The sequence below is a fragment of the Colius striatus genome, chromosome 26 (assembly GCF_028858725.1).
Source record: "Colius striatus isolate bColStr4 chromosome 26, bColStr4.1.hap1, whole genome shotgun sequence".
NCBI lineage: Eukaryota > Metazoa > Chordata > Aves > Coliiformes > Coliidae > Colius > Colius striatus.
Genome location: NC_084784.1, coordinates 1,559,068 through 1,570,079, shown reverse-complemented (window position 1 = coordinate 1,570,079; position 11,012 = coordinate 1,559,068). Strand labels below are relative to the sequence as shown.

General features: G+C 60.8%; 2 protein-coding genes across 2 annotated transcripts in view; both read left to right on the top strand.

Annotated features, from left to right (window-relative positions):
• LETMD1 (LETM1 domain containing 1) overlaps positions 1 to 450 on the top strand; it is a 7,956-nt gene extending 7,506 nt beyond the window's left edge. Inside the window, exon 8 of the mRNA XM_062015305.1 lies at positions 441 to 450. Coding sequence (XP_061871289.1) covers positions 441 to 450 — 10 coding nt within the window. The remainder of the gene's footprint in view (positions 1 to 440) is intronic.
• A 2,669-nt stretch (positions 451 to 3,119) lies between these two features.
• DAZAP2 (DAZ associated protein 2) lies at positions 3,120 to 10,205 on the top strand. The gene is made up of 5 exons (XM_062015304.1): positions 3,120 to 3,126; positions 5,553 to 5,684; positions 8,076 to 8,197; positions 9,087 to 9,329; positions 10,047 to 10,205. Exons 1-5 carry the CDS (start codon positions 3,120 to 3,122, stop codon positions 10,173 to 10,175), a joined length of 633 nt encoding a protein of 210 aa, XP_061871288.1. The 3' UTR covers positions 10,176 to 10,205.
• Positions 10,206 to 11,012: the final 807 nt, after the last annotated feature.

Here is an 11,012-nt window from a genome sequence, read left to right as displayed (position 1 = left end):
TTCTATGTAATTAATTAGAGCCTTACACCTATGGGGTGCTCTCTGCCTCAAAGTAGCTCCTGCTTCTGATGCAACGTTCACAACCACCTTACCCACTCCTGAGTCCACCTCTGGCTTTACTGCTCCTGCTCTGTTTTGGCTGCTTTAAGAAGCAAAACAACAGGTATTAGCCCCCACCAGCTCTGCAGCTAACCCCATGTTCTGCAAACAAGGGCTACCAGTGCTGACCCTCTGCTCATCCAAACACCCACTGGGCAGCTCAAGCCTTTAGCTGCTCTGTGCTTTCCCCCCTGGCCCCTCAGGAGCCCCCAGGGTGGGAAGGAAAAGCCTCTGGCACACAGCCAGGCCCCCAAAAACTGCCTCCACTTTGCCATTCTGGGGACTCACCAGAGTCATTTGGACTCACCATATGGACTCTCTGGGTCTTTTTGCCTCTTAAGAGGACTTTAAAGGAGAGAATCACACAATGGTGGGGTGGGAAGGGTCCTGCAGAGCTGCTCCAGCCCCAGCCACTGCTCCAGCAGCTTCCCCTGGCTCAGGGGGCACAGGAACGTGTCCAGGGGGGGTTGGGAACCTCCTGAGAAGGAGCCTCCACACCCTCCCTGGGCAGCCTGGGCCAGGGCTCCCTCAGCTCAGCACCAAAGGACTTGCTCCTCCTGGGCCAGGGGCACTTGCTGTGTCCCAGCCTGTGCCCATCACCCCTTGTCCTGGCACCCAAGACAACAAAAAGAAGCATCTGCCTGGTGCTGAAAGGCTGAGGGAGCTGGGGCTCTGCAGCTTGGAGAAGAGGAGCCTGAGGGCTGAGCTCAGTCATGTTCACAAGTGTCAGGAGGCTGGAGCCAGGCTGTGCTCAGGGATGGCCAATGATGGGACAAGGGGCAACGGGCACAAGCTGCAACATCAGAGGTTCCAGAGACACACAAGGCAGAATTAGTTCCCTGCTGAGGTGAGGCAGCACTGGCAGGGGCTGCCCAGATGGGCTGTGGAGGCTCCTGCTCTGGAGACATCCCAACCCCAGCTGGATGAGTCCCTGTGTGCCCTGCTCTGGGTGCTGCTGCTCTGGCAGGGGGCTGCACTGGCTGAGCTTCCCAGCTCCCTTCCAACCCTTGACATTCTGTGAAGTGCTGCCCCATCCTCTTGACAAACACCTTTTAAACACTTGTCAGTGTTGCTGAGCTGCCCCTGAGCTCCTTGTCCTGCACCCCTTGTGCCCTGAGCATCCCTTGTCCTGCCACTGGCCACCCCAGCACAAAGCCTGGCCCCATCCATCCTCCTTTAGGGACTGAGCAGCACTGAGAAGGGCCCCTGAGCTCAGGCTTCTGTTCCCCAGGCTGAACAGCCCCAGGGCTGCAGCCTTTCCTCCTCACACACATGTTCCAGCCCTCAGCATCTTGCTGGCCCTGCCCTGGCCTCTCTGCAGCACTTCCCTGTCTCTCTGCAGCTGGGGAGCCCAGCACTGGCCCCAGGACTCCAGCTGAGGCCTCCCCAGCTCTGGCAGAGCAGTGACAATCCCCAACAGAGACACAAACAGAACAACCCCAAGGGCTTTGAAGGCCAGTTCCTTCTGAGGGCCCTGGCTCTACTGAATGGAAACCCTTGCTCTTCACCTTCCCCACCTCACAGAGCATTCCCACTCTTCCTTTGCAAGGGGCTTTGCTGTGCAATGCAAACAGGAGAGTGGGAAAAGGCACATTTGCATGAATAACCCAGGGCCTGCAGCCAGGAGCTGAACACACTGAACCCTGAGCTGTTCCAGCGAGCTCTGGGGCTTTGTGGAGTTGGGTTTGTGAAGACATCTGAGCTCAGGCCCTCAGAAATCACCTTCCCCTTCCTGGAGCTGCTCTTCCCTTTGCTTCCCTTCACACTTCACTCCCTCCATGGTTCTGGGAGCAGGTTTCCAGCCATCTCCTCTCCCACTTTAAAGGGTAAATATATATCTATATTTGTGGTTGCTGTGCAGTTGCAAGGTGAAGAACATTTTCTAGGCATGAATTATTGATGCTGCCCTCCCAGGCACACCAGCTGATGCATATTCATCAGGCAGCAGTACATTATTCATGAGAAGTTCACTTCAATAGGGGCTAAGAGAACAATGATAGTGTTGAGATGCCTGAAAATGAGCTTGGAAAGGAGAGTCCTGGCCAAAAGTTTATGAAAATCACACCCAGGGAGCCAAGAAACCAGAGGAGGAATTGTACAAGTGAAGAGGGTGTCTTTATTGTGGTCCTTTCAGTGCCAGGATTCCTTCACACAGGGCTTTCCTCAGAGCTGGGATCCTGCACAGCTCCCACTGCACCTTCTGCTGCTGGATCCACCTGCAGCAGGAGACACCTGAGGCTGAGTTTTCTAACAGTGTTCATGCCCCAGAACTCCTCCCAGGCTCATTAAAAGGTTACCATGAGAAGCCACATCCCCCTCCTTTAACCCCAGCAGAGCTTTGTTGACACAACAGCTTTGCTGTGTTAACAACCTGGGGCTGCCCTCTGCTGCAAATCAAACCAAGGAGGTGGTTTGTGTCCATAAACCTCCTGAGCTTCTCAGGGAAGCACAATGAGCCTGAGGAACCCACGTGCCTGAGCACATCTGCAGCTCCTTGGCAGTGTTTTGGCAACACTTGGGGCAAGAAGGGGAGACTGATGTTGCATCCACAGGTTCTTTACATGCCCCAGGTGTGGGAGAGCACACTGAAGCCCAAAGGTCCCCCAGCAGGATGTTACCCCCTCAAAAGGAGGGGCTCCAGGGGCTCCCCTGCCACAGGGAAGCAGAAAACAGGGTCCTGAAGAGGGACTTGTAACAATAACCACAAGGCCATGGATTAGAAGAACCAACATCACCCAGAGCACAGGCTGCAGCCACCAACTGTCAGCACAGTGCCTGTGCTAATGAGCAGCTCTGCTGATGCTTCACACAGCCCTCAAGGCTTCATTAAGCTTAACAATACTTGGAGCTCAGCAGCCACTTGCATTGATCTGTTATGCACCAGCTCAGAGGTGGTTTCCTTCTGGGTGCAGCTGGGGGGAAGCAGGGACAGACCTTGGGGGGGTTCCCCCAGCACCACCCCACACTCTGGGACAGCTCTTGCTTGCCAGGACAGAGCCCCCTCACTCCACCTCTGGGCCATGCTGGGTGACCCCCACCCCACCTATGCACCTGGAACATCCCCCCTCCCCCAGACCCTGCTCATGGTCCCCCCTCAATGCTGAGACCTGTGTGGGAACCCTCTTCCCCCCACGGACCCCACTCACCTCTGGCCATGGCTCCAGGCTCCACGTGGGACCCTCATTCCCCTCCCCAGCCCTGGGGCTCCCACTATCCCCTGCCTATGTGCACCCCCAGAACTGCCCTGGGGCTCCCCAAGCCCTGCAGATGGACCTCCCTCAGCCCTGGGGCTCCCACTATGCCCCACCTATGTGCACCCCCAGAACTGCCCCCTCCTCAAGCCCTGCATATGGACCTCCCTCAGCCCTGGGGCTCCCACTATCCCTTACCTATGTGCACCCCCAGAGCTCCCCTTCCCCAAGCCCTGCAGAGGGACCCCATTCACCCCTGGGGGCTCCCACTATCCCCTGCCTATGTGCACCCCCAGAACTGCCCCCTCCTCAAGCCCTGCATATGGACCTCCCTCAGCCCTGGGGCTCCCACTATCCGTTACCTATGTGCACCCCCAAAACTGCCCTGGGGCTCCCCAAGCCCTTCAGAGAGACCCCCCTCAGCCCTGGGGCTCCCACTATGCCCCACCTATGTGCACCCCCAGAACTGCCCCCTCCTTAAGCCCTGCAGAGGGACCCCCCTCAGCCCTGGGGCTCCCACTATGCCCCACCTATGTGCACCCCCAGAACTGCCCTGGGGCTCCCCAAGCCCTGCATATGGACCCCCTCAGTCCTGGGGCTCCCACTATCCCTTACCTATGTGCACCCCCAAAACTGCCCTGGGGCTCCCCAAGCCCTTCAGAGAGACCTCCCTCAGCCCTGGGGCTCCCACTATGCCCCACCTATGTGCACCCCCAGAACTGCCCCCTCCCCAAGCCCTGCAGAGGGACCCCCCTCAGCCCTGGGGCTCCCATGATAGCCCACCTATGTGCACCCCGAAAACTGCCCTGGGGCTCCCCAAGCCCTGCAGAGGGACCCCCCTCACCTCTGGGGCTCCCAACATCCCCTGCCTATGTGCACCCCCAGAACTGCCCTGGGGCTCCCCAAGCCCTGCAGATGGACCTCCCTCAGCCCTGGGGCTCCCACTATGCCCCACCTATGTGCACCCCCAGAACTGCCCCCTCCTCAAGCCCTGCATATGGACCTCCCTCAGCCCTGGGGCTCCCACTATCCCTTACCTATGTGCACCCCCAGAGCTCCCCCTCCCCAAGCCCTGCAGAGGGACCCCATTCACCCCTGGGGGCTCCCACTATCCCCTACCTATGTGCACCCCCAGAGCTCCCCCTCCCCAAGCCCTGCAGAGGGACCCCCTCAGACCTGGGGCTCCCACTATCCCCAAGCCCTGCAGAGGGACCCCATTCACTCCTGGGGCTCCCACTGTGCCCTACCTATGTGCACCCCCAAAACTGCCCTGGGGCTCCCCAAGTCCTGCAGAGAGAGCCCCCTCAGCCCTGCAGCTCCCACTATCCCCTACCTATGTGCACCCCCAGAACTGCCCCCTCCCCAAGCCCTGCATATGGACCCCCCTCAGCCCTGGGGCTCCCCCTATCCCCTACCTATGTGCACCCCCAGAACTGCCCCTTCCCCAAGCCCTGCAAGAGACCCCATTCACCCCTGGGGCTCCCACTTTCCCCTACCTATGTGCACCCCCAGAACTGCCCCCTCCCCAAGCCCTGCAGAGAGACCCCCCTCAGCCCTGGGGCTCCCACTTCCCCCTGCCTATGTGCACCCCCAGAGCTCTCCCTCCCCAAACCCTGCAGAGGGACCCCCGTCAGCCCTGGGGCTCCCACTATCCCTTGCCTATGTGCACCCCCAAAACTGCCCTGGGGCTCCCCAAGCCCTGCAGAGGGACCTCCCTCACCCCTGGGGCTCCCCCTATCCGTTACCTATGTGCACCCCCAGAACTGCCCCCTCCCCAAGCCCTGCAGAGGGACCCCTCTCACCCCTGGAGGCTCCCACTATCCCTTAGCTATGTGCACCCCCAGAACTGCCCTGGGGCTCCCCAAGCCCTGCAGAGAGACCCCCCTCAGCCGTGGGGCTCCCACTTCCCCCTGCCTATGTGCACCCCCAGAGCTCCCCCTCCCCAAGCCCTGCAGAGGGACCCCATTCACTCCTGGGGCTCCCCCTATCCCTTACCTATGTGCACCCCCGGAGCTCTTGGGCCTGTTCGGGGCCTCCCCTCTCCCCAAACCCGTCGGACTGACCCCCCCCCCACACCCCGGGGCTCACCTCGAGCTCCCCCCGGGCTTTAACCAGACCCCCTCCCGCCTGGAACCGACTCCACGACCACCCCCCCTCACCGACCTCGGCCACCCCCTTTCGGGGTCTCCCTGACACGCCCCCCCCCCCCGTCCCGCGGCGCGGCCCCTTTAAGAGCGCGCGCCGCCGCCCCCGCGCCGTGAGGCCGGGCACGCGCCTGCGCGCGGCTCCCCCCGCCCGCCCCTCAGCGCCGCGGTCACAGCGAGCGGGAAGCGCGGGCACAGCGGCCGCCGCCGGAGCCAGCGCCGCACCGCCCCGCCGCCATGAACGGCAAAGGCACGTACCGGCGCTCCCGGGCCGCCGCCGCCGCCGCCTTCCCCTCCCGCTGCTCGCCGACCCCCAGCGCGGGCCGCGCGGCCTCGGGTCGCGGCCTCCTTTAAGGGCGGCGCCGCCAGCGCGGGCCGGGGGTCGCGCGGGAGCCGGGCGGCCAATGGGAGCGCGGCGCTGAGGGGAGGGGGCGGGCGCAGGGGGCGCCCTGGGCAGCGGGTTAACCCCGTGAGTGCCGGCGCCCGCGGGGGGATCCGCGCACAGCCCCCGGCGCGGTGACGTAGAGGTGATCGCCGGAGGGGGAGACCCGCGCGTGACGTAACGGGGGTCTCCGTGGCGTGCGGGGAAGGCGAGTGGAGATGGGGGAGACCCCACCTCAGAGACCCGCATCCCATCCCGTCCCGTCCCCCCCATCCCATCCCGTACCCCCCATCCCATCCCATCCCATCCCATCCCCCCCATCCCATCCCATCTCCCCCGTCCCGTCCCATCCCATCCCACCCCATCCCATCCCAACCCCCCACCCCATCTCCCCCATCTCCCCCATCCCATCCCCCCCGTCCCATCCCGTCCCATCCCGTCCCACCCCATCCCACCCCATTCCATCCCATTCCATCCCATCCCACCCCATCCCACCCCATCCCACCCCATCCCACCCCATCCCACCCCATTCCATCCCATCCCATCCCATCCCATCCCACCCCACCCCATCCCATCCCATCCCCCCCATCCCCGCCATCCCCCCCATCCCATCCCCCCCATCCCCCCCATTCCATCCCATCCCACCCCATCCCATCCCCCCCATCCCCGCCATCCCCCCCATCCCATCCCCCCCATCCCCCCCATCCCATCCATCCCATCCCATCCATCCCATCCCGTCCCCTGGCTGACACAGAGGATCCGCTGGGTGACACCCGGGAGGTGTTGGGGGGAGATGGAGCGAGGGAGACCCCCACACATGACGCCACTGGGGACAGGGGGGGGAATCCCCAGATGACGTCACAAGGGACCCCGTTTTATGGCAGGGTGTGGGAGACCCCCCCAGACCACGTAATAGAGGGGGAGACCCCCCTGGGGTGATGTAATGGGGGCCCGGGGGGGGGGGACATGGGAGAGCTGCTGCCCCAGGGAGGGGGGGACACCTTCGGGTGACATAAGGGACACCCCACTGCTTGGGGGGAGGCAGCTGGGGGGTGCCCCAGGGTGACACTGAGGGGGGGTTGTTGGAGTGGGTGACACCACTTTGCTATGGCGGGGACACCCCCCAGCTGGGTCAGAGGGACCCCCTCTCCTGGGACATCACCAGGGGCAGCAGAAGGGGCTGGGACCCCCCCGACAGGTTTGGGGTGAGGGTTTGGTGGGGGCTGCCATGGCCCAACAGGCTCCTTCCTGGCAGGGGGGTGGGGGCTGAGGGGGGACCCCCACACCATGTCCCAGTTCTGGGGGAAGGGGCTGGGTTTGGAGCTGCTTAAACCCCCTCAGCTGCATCATCAGGGCTGGGAGGCCATTGGGAAACACCCCAAAGCCACCTCCCCTTCTCTTTCCCCCCCAAACCCAGGCAGGGCCCCGGGGAGGGATGATGCTGGGTAGCAGCTCTGGGTTGTTTTGGTTTTAGTTTAAGGGGTTGTAGCTCTGGGTTTGTTATTATTTCCCTTTCCTGCTCTCCCAGTTCCACCAAAGCCCATTTGCACCCTGGACTTTGTTGTCACCAAAGCTTGGCTGGGCCAGGGGGGTGGTGGGGGAGGGTGGGATCACCCTGACAGTGACCCTAACATGGGTTAGTTGTGCACCAGCCTCCCAGGAGCTGAGCACTCCCTTCTGCTTCTGGGTAAATAGGAAACGGGGCTTTCTAAGACAAAAACAGAACTGCAGGGTCAGTGTCTGGTTGGGCTGAGCTCTGACCCTGCCTGGGGGGCTCTGACCCTGCCTGGGGGGCTCTGACCCTGTCAGGGGGGTTCTGAACCTTCCTGGGGGCTCTGTCCCTTTCTGGGAGCTCTGTCCCTTTCTAGGAGCTCTGTCCCTGTCAGGGGGCTCTGTCCCCTCCTGGGGGCTCTGTCCCCTCCTGGGGGCTCTGTCCCTGCCTAGGGGCTCTGACTCTGCCTGGGGGGCTCTGTCCCTGTCAGGGGGCTCTGACCCTGCCTCAGAGTTCTGTCCCCTCCTGGATGCTCTGTCCCTGCCTGGGGGCTCTGACTCTGCCTGGGAGCTCTGTCCCCTCCTGGGGGCTCTGTCCCCTCCTGGGAGCTCTGTCCCCTCCTGGGGGCTCTGACCCTGCCTGGGGGCTGTGACTCTGCCTGGGGGGCTCTGTCCCTGTCAGGGGGCTCTATCCCTGCCTCAGGGCTCTATTCCTGTCTGGCTCTTCCTTGATTCCTTCCTGGGGCTGATTTCTCCTCTCCTCTGCAGGCCAGTATCCCCCACAGCCGCCCTACCCCGTGCAGTCCCCTGCCAACCCAGCCGTGTACCCACAGACGCTGCCCCTTCCTCAGCCTCCCCCCTACACGGACGCACCTCCTGCTTACTCTGAGGTAAACACTTCTCTCAAGCTTTTCCTGTCTTCTGGGGCCCCTCCCAAAGGGGAAAAACCCCTCAAGCCATAATCCCTGGCTACATTTATGGCTGCAGTGTGTCTCTGTTTGCCTGGAAGCTCGTTCAGAGGTCAGTGCCTGGGTTTATGAGGTCTGAATCATCCACTCAAAGTGCCAAGTGTTCCAAAACTTGCCCTTGAGTTCAGGTGATGGGTTCAGGTCTCCTGTGTGACTGGGAAACACACCTACAGGAATCTCTGTCAGTCAGATTCTTGCAGGTGAGGGGAGACAGTGGCAAAAACATGGCCTTTGACCATTCTCCAGTGTAAAGGTGGAGGGAAGGGTGAAAGTCTGTCAGGGCTGGTGCTGGGGTGGGTGTGGGGAATAATTCCAGTCCCTGAAGGGACTGACCAGAGAGTCAGAAAGGGACTTTGTACAAGAGCATAGAGTGACAGGGCAAGGGGTGATGGCTTCAAACTGAAAGAGAGTGGATTTAGGGCTGTGGAGTCTCCTCTGGAGACATCCCAACCCCAGCTGGATGAGTCCCTGTGTGCCCTGCTCTGGGTGCTGCTGCTCTGGCAGGGGGCTGCACTGGATGAGCTTCCCAGCTCCCTTCCAGCCCTTGAGACTCTGTGAGTTAGCTGAGATAAGAGGGAGAAGTTCTTCCCTGTGAGGGTGGTGAGGTGCTGGCACAGCTTATGCAGAGAACGTGTGTGGAAGAGTCCAAGGACAGGTTGGATGAGGCTGGGAACAACCTGGGCTGGTGAAATACGTCCCTGGGTGGAACCCAGATGAGCTTGAAGATCTCTCCCTATGCAAACCAGGCTGGGATTCTGAGATTCTATGGGTAACAAGTCTCTCAACTCCTCCTGGCTCTCTCTTTCCCCAGCTGTACCGTCCCAGCTTCGTGCCTCTGGGTGCTGCCACCGTCCCCACCATGTCCACGGCGTATCCGGGCGCTTCCGTCTTCCTGCCCATGGCTCAGTCCGTGGCTGTGGGTCCCATCAGCTCCTCTGTCCCCATGGCTTATTACCCAGTGGGACCTGTTTATCCTCCAGGCTCCACAGTCCTCGTTGAAGGTGGCTTTGATGCTGGAGCAAGGTTTGGGGCTGGTGGAACAGCCAGCATCCCTGTAAGTACCAACGTGTCCTCAACCCCCTTCCACTTGTGAGAGGTTTGCACCTGGGAGTGAGGGAGAAGATGATGTTTGTTTACTAAGAAAAGCACCTTTCTTACCTGAGCCATCATCTGGGAGAAGAATCAGCTCCTGCTTGTCGTGTTTTCTCTGGCCAGCCTGTGGCTCTGCAGGCCTGGAGGCTTGCAGGTGGTTCTGGCTGATGAAAGCACGGCCCTTGGTTTAGTGATGGGTTTGGCAGTGTGAGGTTGGACTCGATCATCTTAAAGGTCTTTTCCAACTGAAATGGCTCAGTGACCAAACTATCCTGTGGCCATTGATTCAGCCTGGGGCTGTGGTGTCATTTGCTCTGGGAAGAGGGAAGGCTGCTGAGCCACCTGACTTTCCCTGGCCCCAAACGAGGACTTGGCCTCTTTCCATGGAGCTGTGGGAGGTTCCTGCTTCCTAGCCCTCCCATCCATGGCTCATGGCCACGTGCTGATCTTGTCCCACAGCTCACAGGCTCCTCTGTGTGGGCAAAAAGCCAAGGTCAGCCCTATGGGCTGTGGGTTCCCAGAGGACAGGGCAGGGCAAGGAGGAGCCGGAGTGTTTCCCATCAGCTCTGGGACTCTGTCGCTCCCTCTTTGCTCGGCAGCCAAGCGACAGGGACACTATCTGGGAGGTTTCTGTGCCTTTCAGCTAATCCTCCTGCCTCTCCTTTCTCTTGTCTTGCAGCCCCCTCCTCCTGGTTGCCCCCCCAACGCTGCCCAGCTGGCCCTGATGCAGGGAGCCAACGTCTTGGTGACGCAACGGAAGGGCAACTTCTTCTTGGGAGGCTCAGACGGTGGCTACACTATCTGGTGAAGGAGGAAGGGGAAGAGGGGGAGGGATGGGGGTAGGGGGGGTGGGAAACTCCATTTCTGTAAGGAAAGACATCACATACTGTCAGCACTTCTCACGCTGTAACTGCTTTAGTCCATATTAACCTGAAGCTGCAGATCAGACACACAAGCAGTGAGGTGTCTTCCTGCTCCGGTGCCCGGCCCTGCAGGCGCTTGATGTGAGATGAGAAACTGTGAGAAGAAACCTCTGTTCAAACAAGGAAGGGAGGGGGATTCATTCCCCAAATGAGCAAGAGCTCAGCAGCTCTGCCTCTCCTTTGGCAGGGTAGGACTGTAGTGCAGGGCCATCGCTCCTGTGGGGAGCGTGAGGGAGCGACTCCGCTCCAACCTCCCCTCCGCCAGACCCGCAGCCGCCAGCACTCCCCTGCCCTGGGGATGGCACAGGGGGTGCCCTGGGCATGCTGCTGGATGGAAGAGCCATCCTCAACCTCCCAGGAGAGCAGGGGAGGGCAGCTGGGCACTTCTTTCTCTCTGACCTCACTCCAGAGTGGATCCCTGGAAGCGCTGGGCCCGTCGTTTCTCTCCAGAAGCTGTGCAGCTGGTGTCTCTCATAGGGGGGGGTGGCTTTGGTTGGGTTTGTTTTGGGTTTTATTTGATACACTCCAAGTAATCTTGGATTTCTTTGCACATTAGATCTAATCAAAGCCATGCTTTGGTGCCAGAAACACAATGCAACTCCTGTTTGAACATTTCATCCAACGCTAACGAGGCTTTTTTAGGACGCTGCTTAATAAACAAAACTTCTCTTTTTGGGGGTTGTTTTTTGGGTTCTTTCGTTGCTTTTAAACTCAAACCTGGT